Source organism: Xenopus laevis, chromosome 6L (genome assembly GCF_017654675.1).
Source record: "Xenopus laevis strain J_2021 chromosome 6L, Xenopus_laevis_v10.1, whole genome shotgun sequence".
Classification (NCBI taxonomy): domain Eukaryota; kingdom Metazoa; phylum Chordata; class Amphibia; order Anura; family Pipidae; genus Xenopus; species Xenopus laevis.
The window spans coordinates 62,685,428-62,709,519 of NC_054381.1; the positions used below are offsets into that span (position 1 = coordinate 62,685,428).

The following is a 24,092-nucleotide window of genomic DNA, read 5'->3' on the forward strand; positions in this document are numbered from 1 at the left end:
CTTTTTTTTTATTAAAACATCCATTCCAACGAGGCAGGCAATTACTTTGCTTTTCCATTCTGCACTTCCAGATTTCACTTGACCCCTTACATTCCCCCTCCGCCTTCAACATCTAAATTTGTAGCCAGTGCATGGGCATCAGGTGCCCCATCTTGGCGCCTAAACAAGATTTTGCATGATGCAAAGCTTGCCTTATAACAGTTTCCACAAAATGGCTGCTGCCTGCTTGATGCAATTGTGATTTCCAAGACTAAAAGAACCAAAACTGATAATAATTTATAAGTTATTTATAAGTTTGAAAGTGAAGTTTATTTTACCCGACTAACATCATAAAATAGGATTTGGAATAATTTCATAGGGTGACAGGTCCCAGTGAGACAACTGTTACAAATGATGTACTGTATTGAGAATACATTTGCTTATTAACTGGCAACTGAGAGCAACATTTCTGTCCCACATATAGACAATCAGGTCAGATAATTAGCCTACAACATGAAAAAGCTGGCCAGCACTGCCTACAATAACCAAGAATAACCTAAACGTTCCTGGCAGCCTCAATAACACTCCTCAACAGAGAATTAACTGTTTCTGCAGCCTAACAATTTTTGCTTCTTTAGTACTTCAACATACAGTTAGGCCCATAAATCTTTGGACAGAGACAACTTTTTTTCTAATTTTGGTTCTGTGCATTACCACAATGAATTTTAAAGGAAACAACTCAGATGCAGTTGAACTGCAGACATTCAGCTTTAATTCAGTGGGTTGAACAAAAAGATTGTATAAAAATGTGAGGAACTAAAGCCCTTTTTTAACATGATCACTTCATTTCAGGGGCTCAAAAGTAATTAGACAAATTAAAAAACTGAAAATAAAATGTTCATTTCTAATATTTGATTGAAAACCCTTTGCTGGCAATGACAGCCCGAAGTTTTGAACTCATGGACATTCAGCAGATTCTGGGTTTCCTCCTTTTTAATGCTCTGCCAGGCCTTTACTGCAGCGGCTTTCAGTTGCTGTTTGTTTGTGAACCTTTCTGTCTGAAGTTTAGTCTTCAACAAGTGAAATGCATGCTCAATTGGGTTCAGATCAGGTGACTGACTTGACCATTCAAGAATATTCCACTTCACATCATCAATAAACACTAGTGTCCCAGTGCCACTGACAGCCATGCATGCCCAAGCCATCACTCTGCCTCTGCCATGTTTTATAGAGATGTGATATGCTTTGGATCATGAGCTGTTCCACACCTTCTGAATACTTTTTTCTTACCATCGTTCTGTTAGAGGTTGATCTTGGTTTCATCTGTCCAAAGAATGTTTTTCCAGAACTGTGCTGGCTTTTTTATATGTTATTTTTTAGCAAAACCTTTCTATTCTTGAGGCTTATTTGTGCAATGCACCCTCTCTATTTACTTTCATGCAGTCTTCTCTTTATGGTAGACTTGGATATCGATACGCCTACCTCCTGGAGAGTGTTGTTCACTTGTTTGGCTGTTGTGAAGGGGTTTCTCTTCACCATGGAAATGATTCTGCAATCATCCACCACTGTTTTTTTCTGTGGACGTCCAGGTCTTTTTGAGTTGCTGAGTTCACCAGTGCTTTCTTTCTTTCTCAGGATGTACCAAACTATAGATTCTGCCACTCCTAATGTTGTAGCAATTTCTCAGATGGGTTTTTTCTGTTTTTGCAGCTTAAGAATGGCTTGTTTCACCTGCATGGAGAGCTCCTTTGACCACATGTTGTCTGTTCACAGCAAAATCTTCCACATATAAGCACCCCTTCCCCCTCAAATTAACTCCAGAGCTTTAATCTGCTTCATTGATAATGACATAATGAAGGAATTGCCCACACCTGCCCGTGAAATAGCCTTTGAGTCAATTGTCCAATTTACTTTTGAGCCCCTGAAATGAAGTGATTGTGTTTTTATGCCATCTTTTTGTTCAACCCACTGAATTAAAGCTGAATGTCTGCAGTTCAACTGCATCTAAGCTGTTTCATTTAAAATTAATTGTGCTAATGTGCAGAACCAAAATTAGAAAAACGTTGTCTCTGTCCAAAGATGTATGGGCCTTACAGTATATACAATACAGTGGTAATGGGCTCTGATAATTGTAAAATATGGTTTGTAGCAGGGATCTAATCAGCAGACAAAATTAATTCAGAGTAGATTGAGACACGAGCCATCAATCTGCCAAATGATGTAATAAACAATTTTGTATATACTGTATGTATCCTACACTGTGGACACTTTTGCAGGGATTGGTCTGGAATAGCAGGATGGCCTTTTTTAATTTTCCACCACTTCCAACAAATTATAGCACTTTGCACTAAGAGCTACTGGGATTCCTCCTTCTCTCCTCATATATGAATATATTTATGCAGGTAAACATTTAATTACAGTAACTACAACTCAGTTACCTTCTGTTCACGCTCAACATGTTTATATTTTAGAGTTATAAAATTCAAGTCTGACATTTGAGAGTCGGTTTGTCGTGCCTCTATCAACCGGCCAATATAGCGATTTACACGGGTTCCTGGAGTGTTGTGTATTATATTTGTAGAAAAAGATGAACGGTTCCTGAGTTTTTCTGAGGCTGTCCGTAAAGCTCTCCTCTGCGTTAAAAAAAACACAAAAAACTGCTTTAAATATCATTCATCAGCACTCAAAGGGGGTTATTTATCAAAGTCCGATTTTATCTCAACATTTTCTGCTGCAAACTCCTATCAAATCCGCTCAGGTTTTTTATGCTTATTTATTATTATATTTTCCAGAAAATTTGCTTTGCGGGGGAAAAAAAAAATCACATTTTCATGATTTTTTTTTAGAATTTCTACCCGAAAACTTCAGGGTATTGCACAAAACCCAGTGCACATCAAAAAATCATTGGGACTTCTTCCTTAAACCTTGCCAGGTCTGAGATGCCAGATTTTTCTGACTTTTCCATCCTCGGAGTTTAACAAATTCCGAAAAATTCGTGATTTTTTAAAAGACAGATTTTTTTAAGAAAAACAAATCACAATTTTTTTTGGATTTTTGCATTTGGATTTAGTAAATAACCCTCAAAGTAATAATGGTAATTCTAATAAGTTCAGTTTCATCTCTGTGACATTCAGCATTATAACACAGACCAGGTACTATGGGGCTGATTTATTAAATATCAGACTGGGGAATCCAGAAAGATTTATATTTTTCCCATTTAACAAAATATTCCTGACAGTCAGTGAACATCTTAGTGATAACCATAAAAATTGTCACTGGAAAGAGGAATATAAATATATAAATATATATATATATATATATATAAGATATATGTCACTTATAACATGTTTGTAAGTTGATACGCATGGGACTGCTTCATTTCAGGTGAAAATGAAAGTGTTTGTGTACTCACTTTCTAATGCGTTCTTATTCAGGGTAAGCTGTCATGATTAATTTACAGGGAGGCAAACGTCTAATATTTTTCACTAAACGAATCTTTATTTTAACTATACTTATATATTCAGTGCAGCTGAAAGGGTGTTAAGCATCACATTTTCCGTACAAAATTCATATGAATTTTGCTTGCCCTGTCAACTAATATTTCCTACTGTACATTTAAATAAGTTTATTTAGTCAATTTTGCTCACATGTTATAGAACACAAATATACAAATTTTCATATGTCCAATATGTCCACAGTTATAAACATATATCCTCTACAGAAAATGTATATAACTTAGATGAAATACATTGCTGAAAACTAGCAAAACCCCATTCCTTTTACCTAATGCTTTTCTATAATAAATACAATGAATAAAAATAAATTGGTTACCTTATCGTCATCTTCACAGGTCATTACATTTGAAAATGGAATCTCGGCTTTGAACATTTTACGGCAATGCATTAGTTGCACTAATAGGTAGCAGACCGTCTTAAACTTCATCCTTTTGGCAGGTTTTATGTCAGAAAGAATTAATCCTGGAAAGATCTGGTAAAAAAAAAAAATAAACACGTTAAAAGGCTGTTTAAAATATTGTTTCTGAAAAGGTGTGGTTAAATCATAGATTCTTTCAACTTCCAGGAAGAAGATTATGAATAACAGTTTTTCATCAAGTTATGTTTTTAATTCTGAAAACTAGTTTAAAATACAACGCATTGTAAAATTAGTTAGTTAGGACTGCTAAACCCTAAAGATGTACATATTTAGAACACACTATTCTTTTAGGTAGTGTGGACTCATTATGCAGAAGTTAACGTAACATGGTATTACAAACATACGTCACTTAGAGGAAAGTTGCAACTCAGAGAAACAGCAAATATGTTAAAAGAAGGTAAAATTGTGCTAAAAGGACAGGAAGAATGAATTTAATCAATGGCATTGCATACTGAGAATGCTCAAACAGAGTAAGGAATGAAAAAAAGAAAAAATACACTTTTCAAGCCAAAATGATTTATTTACATCATATCTCTTCACTTGACAAGACACATATCCCTTGAGCACATTCTGCTTACATCATGTCAGGTGAGAAATATCCAACCTGTCCTAATCTTAAATAACATGAGCCGACACACAGAGGTCAAGCTAGCATTAGTGGTGCAATATATCTCACGTGCAGCTTTGCAGAAGGACACCATTTATTTCAAAGGTCAACTGTGCCATATTGCAACTATACATCACAAATAAATCCAAAACTGAACTCTAAATACATTGTCAATAACCTTGTTCAGTGGGGTAAACAGTCTGCATGCTATTTGCGGTCAGCATAAGTCATATTTTAACATTACTCAATTACCGTAATATGAATTATTTTTAATACTACCTCAATTTACCTAAAATAAACTATGCACCAAAAGAAATAAGTAGAAAAAACAAAGCACAACTTTTTTTTTAGAATTCTGTTTTGTAGAATATGACCTTAGAATCTAACAAACAGCTTTTGCAATGAATTACCATAGCTTGTAATGATGTATATAGCCACATATAAAAGACATTAGAAATATCTAAGTACAAAGCACCTACTGCAACTACACTATCCATCTTTGTTCTCACATTTTGACAAAATCTGTCGCTCATCAAATCATGATGGTTACGGTATTAATTTACAAAATTGAATCCAGAATAAAATGCAGTAACAAAGTACAAACCTTCAACTATCCACTACAGAAACAGTACAAAACTCTCATGTCAGTTGAAGAGGTATAGCCTGTAGAGAACTTGGAATTGTATAATTTTTTCTCCAATCCAGCCAATACAAGAAGCAAGCGAAAATAACTGTAAAAGTCTCCGTTACTAAACTATTGCAAACTGCTAAATATAGGTGCATAAAATACATACACTGGTGTAAAACTGCAACATAAAGGTTGGACAGTAGGTGGGTCATAACCGTGCAATTGAATAAAGACGGCGAGCACTCCAGGTCGACACAAGGAGTTTAAAATCAAGAATTTATTTCAACAAGGCTAAAAGCAAAACACCTGACGCGTTTCGTATCCATGATACGTAGTCATAGGTAGTCATAACCGTGCACTTACACACCATTCAATTGTATTCATTTTTAATTGTTCAAAAAACAGCATAAACCAGGGTGCAAATGTAGCCCTATACGTAACACCTGTTCATGACAGGGACCCCTTGTACCTTAAAATTCTGTTAGCTGCAACATGTAAAGAACAATATACCACACTCACAATGGAGATTGCTAAATGCTTAATCTATTTTATTTTTATTTATTTTGCTACATTTATTTTTACAATTGTTACCTTCCTTCGATGAGATGGCACAATAAAAAAAGTTTCAATATTATGCTTTTTCAAGAAACTATTCCGTTCATGGCCATATCCTGGTTCAACTTCATAATCTCCATTTAGGCACTCTAAGGTGTTCTTAGTTATGTGAACCTTCCTAAAGAAAGGATAATATTGTTAAATCGTTGTTTGTCTCATCCAAACAAATGTAATGTAGTCACAACAGTTAAAAGAAAAGTATCGATATTTTATACATCAGAGTTATTTTACTATTGTTAAAAGGACAAATTTACATTTTGCACAAAATGATAATCCCCATGTTAAAATGAGTGCTGTTATGTATAATTACCCACAATGAAGATCAAAAGTCAGATGTACATTTGTACCGATGCACATACATAAAGAAGACCACAACACTGTTCCATTATTATTTAAGAAACATCTGTTTAATTTAAAAAGTGTATTGACTGGGTCTATTGTATGGTAGTCTCTCTCACCTGTGAACTAAAGTTCTCCACCATAAATAAGAGATCAGGTGGTGGGGGGGATGTGCGCAGTTGAAGGGTGGGAGGAGTTAATAATTGAAATTGGCTTTTATTTTGTAGACCAAATTAAAGGAAGGCACAAGTTCACTATCAGGCATATGAAAATCTTGCCAAAACTGTTGAACTTATTGTTGGCTTATTCTTTAGATAAATGTCAGAAATGATTAGCCACTCAATACAACCAAGGTTAATGATTAAAAGGAGAAAGCGGAGTACCATGCTGGGGTGGGAAGGGAATTGTATTTTTAATGTTATCAAATGTCTTTTTTAACCATCCTCTGGACCAGTATAAATAGAGTACATGTAAGCTTAAATTTCAATCCAGTTACCACGACACTATCCTACTATTAGGGATGTAGCGAACTGCCGATTTGGTGTTCGCGAACGCCGTTCGCGAACACCGGCAAAAAATGTGAACGCTCGCGGACAGTTTGCGAACTTCGAACACCCGCTAAAATCGTTCGATTCGAACGATCGAAGGATTTTAATCATTCGATCGAAGGATTTTCATTCGAATCGAACGATCGAAGTCATTCGATCGAATGCTTTTCATTGAATCGAATGCTTACAATCGTTCGAACAAATGGAAATCGTTCGATTTTAGCGGTCGAAGGAATTCGAATGGTCGAATGGTCGAACGACTTGTATTCGAATCGAACGCGAACTCAAAATGCGAACGTTCCCAAACGTTCGCGAACGTTCGGCGGACGCGAACGGTCGAAGTTCGCGCGAACTAGTTCGCAGCAGAACAGTTCGCTACATCCCTACCTACTATATGCAACTTTGAGAATGCACTATTTGAAGTCTCAGAAACGTAAGATTTGAAAGTCCTATTTAACATCTTATGAAACAAAAAGTCCTATTTTTAATAAAAAAAGAATATTAAATAGGAAAATCTGGTGAATTTTCTTAAATCTCTTATGTTTTGTACTTTAATTATAAATAAGGTTTTTAAATGTTCTCAGACTTTTCAATTAAAGTTCAGCAGTTGATTCCATTGCAGACCTGGTGAAAAGCTTTAGTAAAAAATAAGAAATGGTAGCGATGGGCGAATCTGACCTGTTTCACTTCTCCGAAAATTCGGGAAAAAGCAAAAAATTTACTAAATTCATTGAAATCAAAGGGTGTTTTTTTGTGCAACTTTTTTTCAAACCCCACAGTATTTTTTGTGAATCATTGTGAAATGCACATTCCGCAAAAATATTCACAAATTGCTTGCAACTGAGATGGGTGCTTACATGACTGTGGGCCCTGTGCTTATTCATGTGCACTAATATAGCTTTGACTGTAATTTTGCAAATATAAATTCACAATTTGTAAAATCTGTTTAGCAATCTGTTTATTTTTTCTGACACCCAACTTGTAGTGCCACTTGAATTCAGAGCGTGCAATTATATTTGCACATTAAATGCACCGATCTTTTCCAGCTTTAAAAATGTAAACACATGCAGAACAAATATATTCACTTTGTGAATCATTATGTGCTGCTCAAAGTTTATAAATGAGCCCTTGCCAGTTTTGTTTTTAGGTTGGTAGAAAATGCAGATATTTCTTTATATCATATTTTTATATTATAGTCAATTACATTTTTACATACCACACCATAAAATGGTTTTGCTTTCTCCCAAACTAGACATTTTGGACAGAAAGTGTACTTTAAAACATACCCAGGTAATCCTCCAGCTTCCATTACGTTGGCTAAAGTGACATCATTGGACCAGACATCATATTGCCATTTGCGAAGCCCTAGAACTCCACAAAGTACACGTCCTGTGTGCAAACCCACTCTCATATTGAGATCCACTTCAGTTGCTTCAGCAACCGACCTTGGAGAGAACATAAGGTAAATGTTAACATTATTTTTAACTACGCCTAACATGGCAAGCTAACAGATGTAGTATTAGTCACTGAAATGTAACACTGAAATGTAACAACTTCATTTAGTCCTTTATTAGCATTTCAAATGAAAAATGACAGTATATTGATGAATTACAATTATAACAAAAATACACATTTTATAAATTATTTCTTGCTATGAGTTGCAAATGGATTGCTATTTGAAAAATAATTCATTCAGAAATTAAAGCTGAGAAATCATTCTACCTTTTGTAATGACAGTTTCGACACCAGATTTCACAGCTTCAAGACTATATAGATGACAGTTTTAAGAGATATTAAGTCATGCTTAATATCGCCCAATAGCTGTACAAGCACTGACCAATATATGGAGTGTTGCGGCTCTGATGAGGAACCTCACTCACTGAAGCAAACAATGAAATAAAATATGGCTCCATGGAGAAAATAACTGACAAGAACATGTATTGCTAAACGTTTCTAGTACCAGAAAGTTTCATGTTTCATGTTAAACAATGGAAACAAAATGCAAGATGTACAGCATGAAGCTTTCTCGGAAATCGATAGTATTAGTGCATCTTCAGTATAAGTTTACCTCCACATCAAAAGATTTATATCAGGCTTGTGTCAGAAGTATCTATACTAGTGGTGATCTGGGGCTGTGGTTGCCCTGGATTTGAGGACAGCTACAGACCACTCTAAAAACTTTTTGTTCAAAATATTTAATTTACAAAGCATTTTGTTGCATGCATGCATGTAGTACCAATTAAAATAAAAATCTATATTTATGAAGTATACTGGATAAGAGTTTGCAAATTAACAGATATCTACATCAGCAACTTATTACGTAAAACAACATAATTCCATAGTCTTATGGTATCATGGAGCAGTACTTTTTTGTTTTTACTCCACACCAACACTTTCTTGTTACATGGATCTAATAAAAAAATAATCAAGAGACTGTTGATAAGTTAAAAATCTTCAAATGGTAAATACATTTCATATTTAATAACTTTAAAACTTTAAAACTAAGCATGTCCCAGAAAACCTATAATTTGAAAATTATTTATAGCCTTTTAAGACTCTTAAAACACACAAAATTTCAGAGGTAAGAGTAGACAAAAACAAGTCCTAAAAGACATTCCTAGTTATATTGGGTTGCCAGAATTTCCAAATATCCTATGATCGAAGTTTGATTTGGTACATATGGTTTAATAAATATATTTTTAATTCTAAGTAACATTTTTCTTTACTGTTGAATAAAAACTTTAAAGGTAATTTTTTTAATCATATTTTCCAGTGGAATATGAAGTGACATGTGATCTCATAAGGACCAAGTAAACTACCTTGGTCTGCAGCAATTAGAAAAATAAAATAAGATGTCTGGTTCCTGCAGTGGTAGTTTTCATGTTACTTCTGATTGTCTTTCACTCCAGATTTTCCCTTCATATCCTCACACCTCCCAACTAATAATAAATCTGACCCCCTGCAGCATAACTACCCAGGGCTAGGCCCACTGCTCCCCACACCCCACTCCCTGCCTGCAAGATCGCATTTTTGCCTACAATCGCAGTAGCACAAATTTAGAGGTCTGCTACCTCTATAGTTATGACACTATCTGGCTCTATGGGGTAAACTTATTAATCTTTGCCCATCCATGTTTGGGCAACCAATTCTTAAAAAAAACAGTTGCGATAAGTGCTTTCATGCTTGAATCTAAACAATAAATACATTCTTTACACTTGGCCTGCACGTTGGAGCTCTTGCTGTGACTGATTATGCAGGGATGCTGGGGTAACATCTTAAACAAAATATACTTTTATGTTCTTAATGTGAGGTCCTTTCCTGCCCTGCCTATTGTGCTGTCTTGGATTTCCTTGAGAATACTACAAAGCTTCTGTGGTACAGTACCATTAGGAGACCACTAACTTGCTTCGAATACATATATAAGCAACAAATACAAGCTTGAATTGATCCCAGGTGGGAAATCTATCTTAAGCTGCTGTTATATCAAGGTGGACCTGGAAATGTATATATTTGTACAGCAAGCAGGCAATACAGTGCCAAAGTTGCTCCATCATGGACACTGTGCTAATTTGTTATCAAATAATTCTAAAGCACATCCAGCAGTGGCTATACATAGCATGAACCAATCATGGTTAAGGATGCATGCCCCACAGTTTTAAAATAAATATCTAGGCTTAGATCTTTGCAAGGTGGATATTATAATACAGGTGCATAGAAACTGTTAACAAAACAGTCACAACAGAGGGTGAAGGAACAGGGTTATGTTTGGGGAATCTAATTATCTACCTTGCAATGATCAAACATGGAGTAACTTGATTTTCCTGTTTTGCCCTGTTAAGATCAAGAAATAAAACCATAGAATTTTCATGATTAAAGCAATAGCCAAAAGTTTGTTCAGCACAAACCCTGCTCATTGAACTAAACTTGAGGGTGTATTTTTCCTTTAACAGATTGTATGGTGTCATTATGCTTGGCATGCACTGGATGGCCTTTCAGTTCTTCTCAGGTTTTCAAATAGGGGTACCGTTCTATGGAATTTGCTGTGAGTTGGTTCTCCTATAAGTTATCACTACCGGTGTAAACAATTCAGTAATGGTTTCTATAGCAGCAATTTACAAATCCCTACTGTATTATGTATTAGAGGGTGTGGATCCTTTGCTACTGTAACATCAAATGTATTCATCAGTGTGGGTGCCTATTATAAATGATGCAGGTGCAGCTTTTCATGGATTTGCAGCACAAAGAGCTTTTGCTTAAGGTAAAACATTAAAAAAACATTACACAATAAAGCATCTGCAAACTTATATTTTATAAATAAATATTTAATGTTAAATTGTGTATAATTTGGTGTTAAAGGAAAATATGCTATTGTTCAATAAATATATAGTTCTAAGGACTATTTAAAATGTATAAAATATTGTTGTATTTTGGCCCTTTATCCCTGGATCAGAACCAGCATTTTTCCTCCTTAACACCAAAATACTTTGTTATGTTTATGAATTTTATTAAACTGTTTTCTGGCCACAGAATTTATGAAACTTATTTTAGTAAGTGAGCAGTACCTGTATTTACTTATAATACTCTGAGCATACCGTCTGACAACAATCTCAGACCAACGTACAGTCCACTCACATCTACTTTGCACTCCTTAACCCCTGCAACTCTAGATGAAGTTAGCAAACTTCTAGCCTGCTCAAAACCCACCACCTGCTCCCTTGACCCCATACCCTCTCGCCTCCTCCACCCAATCTCTGATACACTCTCTCCTGCACTTACCCACCTATTTAATCTTTCACTCTCTACTGGTACCTTTCCATCATTATACAAACAAGCACTAATCACTCCTATCCTCAAAAAACCTTCCCTTGATCCCAGCTCTCCCACTAACTATCGACCGCTCTCCCTTCTACCATTTGCATCCAAATTACTAGAAAGGCTTGTTTACAAACGGCTGATCCAGCATCTCACTCACAACTCCCTCCTCGACCCCTTGCAATCTGGCTTCCGCCCATCACACTCGACTGAAACTGCACTCACCAAAGTAACCAATGATCTTCTATTGGCAAAGTCTAAAGGTCACTATTCCATTCTAATCCTTCTAGATCTCTCTGCAGCCTTTGACACAGTTGACCACACACTCCTCCTTGACATTCTACACTCAGCTGGCATTCGGGACACTGCTCTTTCATGGTTTACATCTTATCTGTCTGACCGTTCCTTTAAAGTTTCCTTCTCTAACTCTACTTCTACTACTTTCCCACTCTCTGTTGGAGTTCCTCAAGGCTCTGTTCTTGCCCCCCTGCTGTTCTCGCTCTATACAACTTCACTAGGAAAACGTATTCAGTCATTTGGACTTCAGTATCACCTTTATGCTGATGACACCCAACTCTACTTGTCTGCTCCTGATCTTTCTAACTCTGTCCTTTCCCAAGTCACAGACTGTCTCTCTGCTGTCTCCTCCTGGATGCCACAGCACCACCTGAAACTGAACCTTTCTAAAACAGAACTCATGATATTTCCTCCAAGATCTTCCCCTGTCCCTCAGATATCACTCACCGTAAACAACACCACCTTTCATTCCACCACACAGGCACGCTGCCTAGGAGTTATCTTAGACTCTCATCTGTCTTTTTCACCACACATTCAAACACTTGCAAAATCTTGCCGTATTCAACTGCGCAACATTGCTCGAATACGACCATATCTCAGTTCAGAATCAACTAAAACACTGATTCAGTCTCTCATCATCTCCCACCTTGATTACTGCAACTTACTCCTCACAGGTATTCCAACAAGTCACCTTTCACAACTCCAATCTGTTCTAAACGCGGCCGCTAGACTCATTCATCTAGCTCGCCGCTAAACATCAGCTGCTCCCATATGTATGTCCCTTCACTGGTTCCCAATCTCTTCTAGAATCAAATTCAAATTACTTACACTCACATTCAAGGCCCTTAATAATGAAACCCCTCCCTATATTTCATCTCTAATCTCCAAATACACTCCTTCACGAAACCTACGCTCTGCTTCTGATCTTCTCACTTCTCCTCTGATCACTTCTGCCCATTCTCGTCTACAAGACTTCTCTCGGGCTTCTGCTTTTCTCCGGAACTCTCTGCCAAACTTTCAAGCGCTCCTTAAAGACCCATATATATTTTTTTGGCACAGGCACAAACCTTATCATTACATATTGTTTCAAGTTATTTACTAAACTAGAATTTATCTGGTCGGACTTTTCAGGCAAAAACTAAAATTTTTAAAAGCAGGAATGATAAAATCCACCATCTCAGACCTGTCAATGTCATGTATAAGTCAATGAGAGATGTCCCTATCCCAATTTGAAGATATCATGGTTATTATTACTTTTTTTATTTATAAATAAGGCAAAATTAAGCATAGAGTTTAGTCCAGCTTTTTTTATTTTAATTATGAGATAAATTCAGATTTTAGTAAATGTTACTTATAGGTCATGCTGATCTCTTTTTTTTATTGTAATTGGTCTGCTTTTGTAATTGTTACTTCAAGTGCCTCAACCTGACTGTTTTATCAACCTGATTATCCCTTCTCAACCTTTTCTAATATTAATGGACTACTGCAGCACAAATATGGCAACCTCTTCTTTTATAAAGAAACACTGCGGATCAGATGGGTCATGAAAAAGCATCAAAAAACACTTACTACTCAGCTGCTGCAATCTATACAGGCCTGTCAAAAAAGGGCCAAAAGTGCTGGAATATAGCCCCCAACTCCAAAGGGCACCCAAATCAAAAATTCAAAAATATATTCCCAGTCAATACTCTCAAAGTTAAAAAGTCACTCTTTATTTATCATAAATATTAAAAAGTAGGCATACAGACCAATTGATGCTCCGCCTTACGCGTTTCGCACCCACAGGCACTTATTCATAGGCATTACTGTTGTTACATTTGGTCACAAAATTTATACCCCAGGAAATCCCTCCCCAAACGTTAAAACCAATCACGTATTACCACCTCACGTTTCTTTTCTTAAAGCAACATACATATCAAATTGGTCATATTAGCATTGTTTCTCTGCCTATACTCTGTTACATCTCAGAACTATTTTATATTAGGATTAAATGTGGGTATCCTAATATAAAATAGTTCTGAGATGTAACAGAGTATAGGCAGAGAAACAATGCTAATATGACCAATTTGATATGTATGTTGCTTTAAGAAAAGAAACGTGAGGTGGCAACACGTGATTGGTTTTAACGTTTGGGGAGGGATTTCCTGGGGTATAAATTTTGTGACCAAATGTAACAATAGTAATGCCTATGAATAAGTGCCTGTGGGTGCGAAACGCGTAAGGCGGAGCATCAATTGGTCTGTATGCCTACTTTTTAATATTTATGATAAATAAAGAGTGACTTTTTAACTTTGAGAGTATTGACTGGGAATATATTTTTGAATTTTTGATGAAAAAGCATCAGACAGATACTTTTATAGCAAAATTATAAATAGCATGCAAAGACAATTTGATGATAGATGTAAAAAAATCTTTAATTATTGCGCCAATATCTTTTTAAGCCCCAATTGGAAGTATAAATCTCTTATAGCATTTTAGGAATTTAAACAACTATCAGACTAGAAAGATTTTGGGATTGGGAATAATGAAACAAGATTTGTAAAGAATCTGTAATAAAAAAAAAGCATCAGTACTAGTATAGTTCGTAATTGTTGACTTTTAAAAAAGGCATGAAACACATTGCATATTTTTCTGAGCCGTGTGGTATTTTAAGCCCTTTTGTAAGTGTAAATGTCTGTATAAACACGTAATGTGCAGATCCTGACATCAACATTATAATAATGCAAGCATTCACTGACAAATTGAAAATGCAGTAAATTATTTTCCATTCACTGTAACTGTACTCACTAATATAAAATGTTGGCATGTCTAAACACAGTCATGCCATTTTAGTTGGGTACTTGCTGTGCATATTGTTTAGTACAATAACTATTGTTCAGTGTATGGAAAAAGTACTATGCAGAGTATAATAACAAGGGATAAGGGCAAGGATCCTAAAATCTACAAGGTATCCAATTTCAAGCATCTATAGGGAAGTTAAGCATTCGGATGAAATCTAAGTAGCACACACAAGTACAGTACATAAAATGTAATGAAACAATGGATTTAGGTACTGACACATTCAGGTCCAGAACGCGTGGCTTGAATCTGGATCAGGACACAAGTAAATATGAAAAAAAAAACATTAGTCAAAATGAGCTATAATTAAAAGGAATAACAGATCAAACAAAGCAATCATTACTAGCATTAATCTGTAAACATTTTAGCGCAAATATGATGAAAAGAAAAATTATAAAAGAAAAAGGTGTCAATATATATTATTTCAGAAGAAAATTAAGCAATTTTATGAGTGTGACCTTAAACTAGTAACTGTGCACATTTGATATATAAATTATAGGGGCGGTTCCCCTTTAAGTTAACTTTTAGTATGTTATAGGATGGTCAATTCTAAGCAATTCTTCAATTGGTCTTCATTATTTATTTTTCCTAGTTTTTGAATTATTTTTCTTGCGACTCTTTCTAAGTTTTCTAATGGGGTCACTGACCCCATCTAAAAACAAATGCTCTGTAAGGCTACAAATATATTGTTCTTCCTTCTATTAAGTACCTTTCTATTCTAGCCCTCTCCTATGCATATCCCAGTCTCTTATTCAAATCAGTACATGGTTGCTAGGGTAATTTGGACCCTAGGAGCCAGATTGCTGAAATTGCAAACTGGAGAGCTGCGGAATAAAAAGCTAAATAACTCAAAAGCCACAATTATTAAAAAATTAAAACCAACTGCAAATTTTCTCAGAATATCACTGTCTACATCATACAAAAACAGCGGGGTAATACATCACACAAAATTGGTTATTCTTAGAGTAACTTCCACTGGAACAATGTAAAATAATGGAGGCAAATCTGCCGTTTGCATGGTGTCAAATTACACACATCTCGATAAATTTATTTCACACAGCTTTTTACACTGTTTTTTTTGTTAATTTCATTTTACACAGCATAATAAATATGCCCCTTAAAGTTAATGTAAAGGTGAACAAGCATTGTTCTAGCTGTTCCATTGACCAAAAGTGTGTTGTTCAGGGGTATTTTAAAATATAGAAAGCCCTATGTTAATCACATTCCATATTCCATAATCCCCCTCTTTTTTATTGATCTGATATAAACGTCGTTTCTTGTACAAATCCTTTGGATCAGTCCTAAAGTACATAGATGTCGGCTTCCGATTAAAGCCATTAGATGGGACTGGTGGTGCCTTTCACACATCGCTACACAATGTAGTAGTCATCTAGTAAAGTAATAAAAAGCCCTTCTGACACAGCTGAATACTCACTGTGCATGTGCACAAGGTCACATAAATGATTACTGTGCATGCACACACAAACATTGTTCAGAGGAACTGAAAATCGGTAGAAATTGCATACTGTTATGGGAGACCAGGGGGTCTAAAACTGGGTAACTCCTGGGAAACCTGAGGGTGTTGACAGCTCTGAAAATGTTATGAAGAAATACATTTCAATCAACAGGAAAACAGCAAGCATTCGTTATCAGTTATTATTATTATTGATGTCAAAGACTTTACTCCCACCCAAGCTGCGTAAGGACCAACTATGTTAACCTGAATTCCCTTTAAACCTTAAACCCTATGGCACAACCTTGCTGAAAACAAACAAGCACAGCCTGAAAACAGCTATATGATGGCAATATAGTTCTTCAAGATCTGTTACAATAACCCTTGGCAAAAAAAAAAAAAAAATATATATATATATATATATATATATATATATATATATATATATATATATATATACATAGAGAGCTATGTGCTGTTGCTGAACTACAATAGGATATATATATATATATATAGAAAAATGGCAAAAAAGGACCAGCACTCCGTGTTCCAAGAAAGTCAAAATGGTTTATTCAAAACTCACAGTGAATAAACCATTTTGACTTTCTTGGAACACGGAGTGCTGGTCCTTTTTTGCCATTTTTCTATATAACCATATTTGGCCATGCACCCGGCATAAAAACGCATGTGAAGGAGTGCGGGTATTTTTCTATAATCCTGCTATATATATATATATATATATATATATATATATATATATATATATATATATATATATATATATATATATATATATAACAAACAAGGGAAAGTTGTGCTCACCACTAGTTTTTAAAATCATTAGGCGGGGGTGCAATGAGGCTGTGACCACAAAATACATATAGTCAAATACAAGATTCCTCTGCACTCAACCCATTATCAATATATTTAAGACAGTGACATTTTGTGCATACTGCTACTGAAAATGCCTTACCCTTTAAACAAAACAGGGATTGTTTGTCCATATATTGCAATATATTTAAGCTGGCCAACTACGTCAAAGTCATCCCATATCTGGCCAGTTCTATGCTCAATTTTCATCTGATTCATTAAGAATTCTATGGTTTCATTATACATGTATTTGTCTATATATATATATATATATATATATATATATATATATATATATATATATATATATATATATATATATATATATATATATATATATATATATATATATATATATATATATATATATATATATATATATATATATATATATATATATATATATATATATATATATATATATATATATATATATATATATATATATATATATATATATATATATATATATATGTATAACTGAAATAGGAACGCACAACCAAAAGAGTAATCCAAATGCTGGGTGCCAGGCCATAAAACTTTTACAAACATCTCCATCGCGGACAGCACTCCATGATCAATCAGACTGAGCAAAGGTTTATTGGTAACGTTGGTCCACCAATAAACCTTTCAAAGATTTAATACTTTGCTCAGTCTGATCGATTATGGAGTGCTGTCCACGATGGAGATGTTTATATATATATATATATATATATATATATATATATATATATATTACAGTACATCAATCCATTATATATATGGATTGATGTACTTAATAAAGATTTTTTGATTAACTACAAATTGGAGTGCGGGTCTTTCCAATAAATCTATATGCAAAATATTTGACGCTGCACCCGCGTATACCAGTGGAAGTCCGGATTTGAGTGTGGCCGTTTACAAAAAAAAACTGCTGTCTAATGTAGAACAGGATACCTATATAAATGAAAACTCTTCTCCAACTTAGGACAAATAAAAGTATGGGCGTTAAAAGACAGTTTTGCTTCAGCCAGCATATTGGATAGGATTGCCACAAGCATGAGTGAAACAATGGAGATAGCAGGGCCAGTGATGCTGGTAGAAAATGTCTTATCTAAATCTGGAAATGGGATTTAAAGGAACCTCATTGCAAAATTCTTTCTCCCGTCCAGCAGCACAAAGACCATATAGGAGAGGCAAGCAAATTCAGGAATTATCTGTTTAAGAATCTAAATGGCCAAAAATATTAGTATCTACTAATTAATGAAGAGTAGCTTTCAAAGTCACTTGTAGAAATGGTTCAAATATCAAATGATTTCTTGATCAGTCATCTTATTTCTAATGTCATATTTCACTTAAAGGAACTCAATTCAGAGTGCAGAAAAGGAGAAATAGGGGAAGATGTGTCATATAGGACTAGGAATGCCACCCTGGGTTTTGACCCTGACAGCCTGGTTTTCAGAAGGACTGCCTGAGTCAAAACTGCCTGCCTGATTTTCCAAATTAGGAAAACCAGGCAGGATTCTCCTAGACTGATACGGTGATCGACCAATCGCTGATTAGCACGTCAAAGTCCCACCCAGTGATGTCCCCCCCACTCACCCTTCAGAAAGGAGGATGGGGAAAGGGGCAACCCTATATAGGACCTGGAGGTAAGAGCTGAAAAGTTGAGGCAGTAGTTGCCTGAAAGGCTTGTATGATGCCATGCTGGCTGTTTCTGAAAGCAAAGTTCATGACCCATGCATCCGCCTACACTCACTCCTCTGACACATAGTAACCAGTGACAAATATCATTATTTGGAATGATCATGGCCACAGCTTTTATTAATACATAACAATGCATAACATCAATACAAATGTAATCGTGAATAGTTTTCCATAACATCCATTTATATATAACATTGCAACAATTCCATTAGATAATAACAATAAGTAACCCAAACTTGTCTGCCTGAGCCCATTGTCAGTCTACCCCTTCCAAAGTAACCCAGGATCTCCTCCAGCCGCCCAGTCCCTAGCTGAGAGGATCCCTGCCGCCTCTCCTGGGGCATCCTCTTGCCCCCCTTTAGTACTCCATCTGTTAAACGTGGTCACCCACCTTAAGGGGTTAAACCACCCAATTGACCTGATATGTCCTCCCATAACAGATCACCTCCCCGGTAGACTGACAAAAGGACCCGCCTGTGCTGTGACAAATACCCCTATCCCCTTTCAATAGCCCATAATACTCTTAAACTCCCAAAACATCTGGGCATTGCTTATCAACAGCATTGCCCAATTAAAGAAATAAACCCAAGCTAAAGGGAGGGTGGGTGGGACCTTCTTCCTTGCTGGCCACATAAAATGGTGGTTAGCCCAGCCTACCAAGCTCCTTTTGTTTCCCTCTCTCTGGCTGTTGCTATGCCCCTTCCCCCCCTTTTTCCCTCCAATCTCTGCCAATCACCCGCTGGCATGCAGAGCTGGGTCATGCAGCCCCTCCTCTGACTTCGCTGCTATGGGGCTCTCATGACCCATGCATCCGCCTACACTCACTCCTCTGACACATAGTAACCAGTGACAAATATCATTATTTGGAATGATCATGGCCACAGCTTTTATTAATACATAACAATGCATAACATCAATACAAATGTAATCGTGAATAGTTTTCCATAACATCCATTTATATATAACATTGCAACAATTCCATTAGATAATAACAATAAGTAACCCAAACTTGTCTGCCTGAGCCCATTGTCAGTCTACCCCTTCCAAAGTAACCCAGGATCTCCTCCAGCCGCCCAGTCCCTAGCTGAGAGGATCCCTGCCGCCTCTCCTGGGGCATCCTCTTGCCCCCCTTTAGTACTCCATCTGTTAAACGTGGTCACCCACCTTAAGGGGTTAAACCACCCAATTGACCTGATATGTCCTCCCATAACAGATCACCTCCCCGGTAGACTGACAAAAGGACCCGCCACAGTATGCCGAGCTGGACTCCTTCAGCTCCGCATACAACGCCATGCCCTCCATGCCAATGTAATGGCCTCCTGTAAACTGAAATTAAATAGGTCTAGGCCCAAATCGTTCAAATGTACTCCATCCGGTAAAAAATAACTCCGATCTTTTTCAAGATCCACGTGCCTCACTATTATCCCCCATTGCCCTGCACAAATTTCGAGACAGCCCTGTTGATCTTAACCCTAGCTCTGTTTACCGCTTGATGCGAATGGGCCCCCCTCCAATGAGCTCTAGGGATGATCTCTGACCATATTAGCACAACCCCAGGAAAAAGGGACCACAACCTGAGACAATCCCTCCTAATGTCCTTTATTAGGAATTTCATGGGACATTGTCCTACATCATTGCCCCCCGCATGTAAGACAATAATGTTAGGTGGGCCGAATTCTTTTGCTTTTTGCACGACCATGGGTACAATTTCCTCCCATTTTAAACCCCTCCTGCTGACCCACCGCAACTGCACCTGTGTTTGTTGAAAACCCAACTGGGCATCTGCCCGATGAAACGTAGCCCTTTGCGCTGCCCAATGTATGTATGAGTGTCCCAGAAGCCACGCCTTGCAGGGCCGGGTACCTGAAAGAGATACAAGTCACTACCGTTTTTTTTTTTTTTTTTTTTTTTTTTTAACGTTCAACTCTATTTGGTCTAATATAAGAACGGAACCTGTTAGACTCCCATCTACCAATCCGTCTAATGACTGCTTCATCCAAACCCCATCGGGCCGCTTCTGTGGCGGCCCCTATTCTAAAAGAATGACTCCCGTATTCGGCCGCCGCTAGTTTTAAGCCGCCCAATGTCCTCCTCAGTACCGCTACAAATTGAAATTTAGATAGGGCCGATCCATCCCGGTGAATGAGAAAAATGCCTGGTTGGTCCCTCCTGACCCTACAGTAATCGTCAAAACATTTCACTGGGCAAGCGTCAAAGCCCCCTACCCCATAAAGCTCCACTAAAAAACCTTTCCCGCTCTTGTCCGTTTTTGCCTCCCGAATCCTAATTGACAAACTCTGTTCTTCCCTCCTTATGTCCTCTCGCAAAACCCCCCCTGCTCCTGCCCTGTTGGAACTCACCAACTCAGATATTCTAAATGCCCCAAAAAAAGCCCATGAAAAAGCCAGTCTGAATAACAACAGCTCAAATGGTGACTGTGCAATGCAACCCAATTGACTAAAAATTCCCTCCAAAATGTTCAAGGTGATGGGCCTCCTAATGTCTGTTGACCTCCTTCCTTTCTTGAACCCCTTAAGCGCTTGTTTGATAGCAAAATCTTTTGTGACATCCGTCCAGCCCCGAAATTTGAAAAGAAAAGCCAAAGCCGATAACTTCCTTTCAATCACACTGACGGACACGTTACTGTCAAAATCTTTTGACAGTTGCCACGCCAGGAGCCCCAGCCTGTCATCACTGTTGTCCAACACCCCCATCTCTTGCTCTAATCGAGCCCAGTCACACCACACTTTATTGTAGCTGCTCCAGGTGCTCGGCGCTAAGGACCTTCGCACCCACTCCATCATACCTGATGCACCAGCTCCCAAATTCGGTCTGGGCATCGCTCTCCCTCCTGCTCCGCCTCGGGCGCCAGCCCCCGAAATCTGATCCACTGTGAGCGAGACAAAGCATCAGCAATATCATTAACTTCACCTGGTATGTGCTTTGCCCTAAAATGTATATTGCATTGCAAACACCGTAGAACCATGTGTCGTAGAAGAGCTAGCACTGGGCGAGAAGAGGAAGTCAAGTTATTGACCGCTGCCACAGCTGCTGTATTGTCCGACCGAAACAGCACAGATCTGTTCGCTAACAATCGACCCCACAGCTCCACCGCCACCAGAATTGGAAAAAGCTCCAAAAAGGCCAAATTGCCGGTAAGTTTACTGTTTGCCCATTCCAACGGCCATTGTCCCGCACACCATTTCCCTTGGAAATATGCCCCAAAGCCAATTGACCCTGAAGCATCCGTGAATAGGGCAATTTCCGAATTTTCGACTGTGGTTCCCAGCCAATAAGCCTTCCCATTGAAATCTCGAAGAAAATCGCTCCAAACCGCTAAGTCTGCTTTGTGCCCCGAATTGAGCCTAATGAAGTGGTGTGGTTGCGTGACACCTGATGTTGCCAAGGCCAACCCTCTGGAAAAAACCCTCCCCATGGGAATAATTCGGCACGCAAAGTTCAATTTACCCAATAGGGACTGAAGCTGTCTTAGTGTTACCTTTTTTGCCCTCCTTGCATAGCTTATGTCCTCGACCAGCCCGGACACCTTTTCTGCCGGTAACCTACATTCCTGCCGTATGGTATCGATCTCTATCCCCAAAAATTTCAAACATGTTGATGGCCCTTCCGTTTTTTCTTCCGCTAAGGGGACCCCAAACTGTGCTGCCACGTCCTGCAATGTCTGGAGGAGCACTGCGCACAAATTAGACTGAGAAGGGCCCACACAGAGAAAATCATCCAAATAATGAATGACTGACCCCACGCCTGCCTTGGTGCGCACCACCCACTCCAAAAATGTACTGAAGGCTTCGAAGTATGCGCAGGAAATTGAGCACCCCATGGGAAGACTCCTGTCAACATAGTAATGTCCCTCAAAATGGCAGCCCAACTTATGCAGTGACTCAGGATGCACCGGCAATAGCCGGAAGGCAGATTCCACATCGACCTTAGCCAACAAAGCCCCTTTTCCCGCTCGCCTTGCCAGCTGCACGGCCTCGTCAAAAGATGTATAAGACACCCGTACTAAAACCTTATCAATGTCATCGTTGACTGAATCCCCCTTCGGGTAGGAAAGATGGTGTATCAGTCTATACTTTCCTGCCTCTTTCTTTGGCACTAGCCCCAATGGTGATGTCCTAAGATTCGGTAAAGGGGGTTCTTTAAAAGGGCCTGCCATGCGACCCAAATCCACTTCCTTCTTCAATTTTTCCAACACTAACGCTGGATTCTCCCGAGCTGACCTTAAGTTTTTGTTGGCCCCCCCCTTTGCTTTCGTCCCCCCAGGAATCCGGAAGCCCTCAGAAAAACCCCCCCGCAATAGATCTGCTTTTTCACAGTCTGGATATTTATTTAGCCAAGGGACCATCGCCTCTATTCTCACTGGTGTCACTCCCTTTTCCAGGACCCCTCCTGAAATCGCTCCCTTCTCTTTTCCCTTTCTTAAAGCATCTGCTAAGTGGGTGGTTCCCGGCACACAAGGAACATTCATGTCGGAAACGACAGGATGCTCCCCATTTGCAATGGCTGTCGTTAAACAGCCAACACGTTCCTTTTTTGTGTGCTCCAGCAGGGCTGGAAGCCTGCCCGCTGGAGCTGCCCTGAAAGGGCTGCTGCCCTGAAGTTCCCTGTGTGCCGTAACCTTGATAGCCTTTATTGTTCATTAACCTCATCCACAACCCAATGTCTCTGTGATCCCAATTCAGATCTTGCCGAATCGACATTCTCTGTCTGAACTGTTCATCATACCGAAGCCAGGCGAGGCCCCCGTACACTCGGTTTGCTTCCCATATGTTATCCAAGTAGCAGAACAATGCCGAACACTGTTCGGGATGTTTTTCACCCACTATACTGGCTAGAATTGAGAACGCCTGCAACCAGTTCCCAAATGTCCTCGGGATGAGTCTAAAGCGCCTCCTGTCCTCATCTTCCTCCTTCCTATGCTCCTTGCCTTTTTCAAATTTGTCAATGTTAAACCTTTCCAGGGGTAGTAACGTGAAAATGTCTACATACTCGCGTTTCCAAATTTTCTCCCGCACCTCTGGTTTCAGGTGCGCCCCCATAGGACCCTCAAAACAAATGTACGCATGCCCCTTGGATGCATCAGACATAGGTATTGGTTTGTCCCCCGATTTTGGTGGTGCTGCTTCCCCCGCTCCCTTTGCCCCTGTTGAGGCTGATATGTTACTCCCACCAGAGCCCGCCACCTGGCCTTTACTGTCCCAATGACCTAAAAGTTGACGCAGCCCTGCCATGAAACCTGCCAACGACTCCCCCCCTAAGTGAGGAGTGCCTGGAATAGTCGTGTCAGTGTCTGCCCTTTGCCCCGTGAGCATACCTTGTCCTGTGGTATTGATGGTATCAGTCCCTGTTGCCGTGTCTGTGCCATCGTCTTGGGTTGTCCGCGGTTGCTGCACATCTCCGTCTCCTCTTCTGTTAACCTGAGATAAAACAAGTGGGGGGGGTACACCTTGGCCTGCAGCGCTAAGA

General features: G+C 38.3%; 1 protein-coding gene across 2 annotated transcripts in view; it reads right to left on the reverse strand.

Annotated features, from left to right (window-relative positions):
- The window catches only part of adcy1.L (adenylate cyclase 1 (brain) L homeolog), a 108,012-nt gene that overhangs the window by 32,554 nt on the left and 51,366 nt on the right, over positions 1-24,092 (reverse strand). Inside the window, exons 6-10 of one of the 2 annotated variants that reach the window (XM_041566109.1) lie at positions 14,816-14,845; positions 7,936-8,094; positions 5,739-5,880; positions 3,811-3,966; positions 2,418-2,612 (exon numbers count right to left, since the gene is read on the reverse strand). In XM_041566109.1, the coding sequence (XP_041422043.1) occupies positions 2,418-2,612; positions 3,811-3,966; positions 5,739-5,880; positions 7,936-8,094; positions 14,816-14,845 (682 nt within the window). The remainder of the gene's footprint in view (positions 1-2,417; positions 2,613-3,810; positions 3,967-5,738; positions 5,881-7,935; positions 8,095-14,815; positions 14,846-24,092) is intronic. The other variant, XM_018267550.2, reaches the window with a different exon arrangement.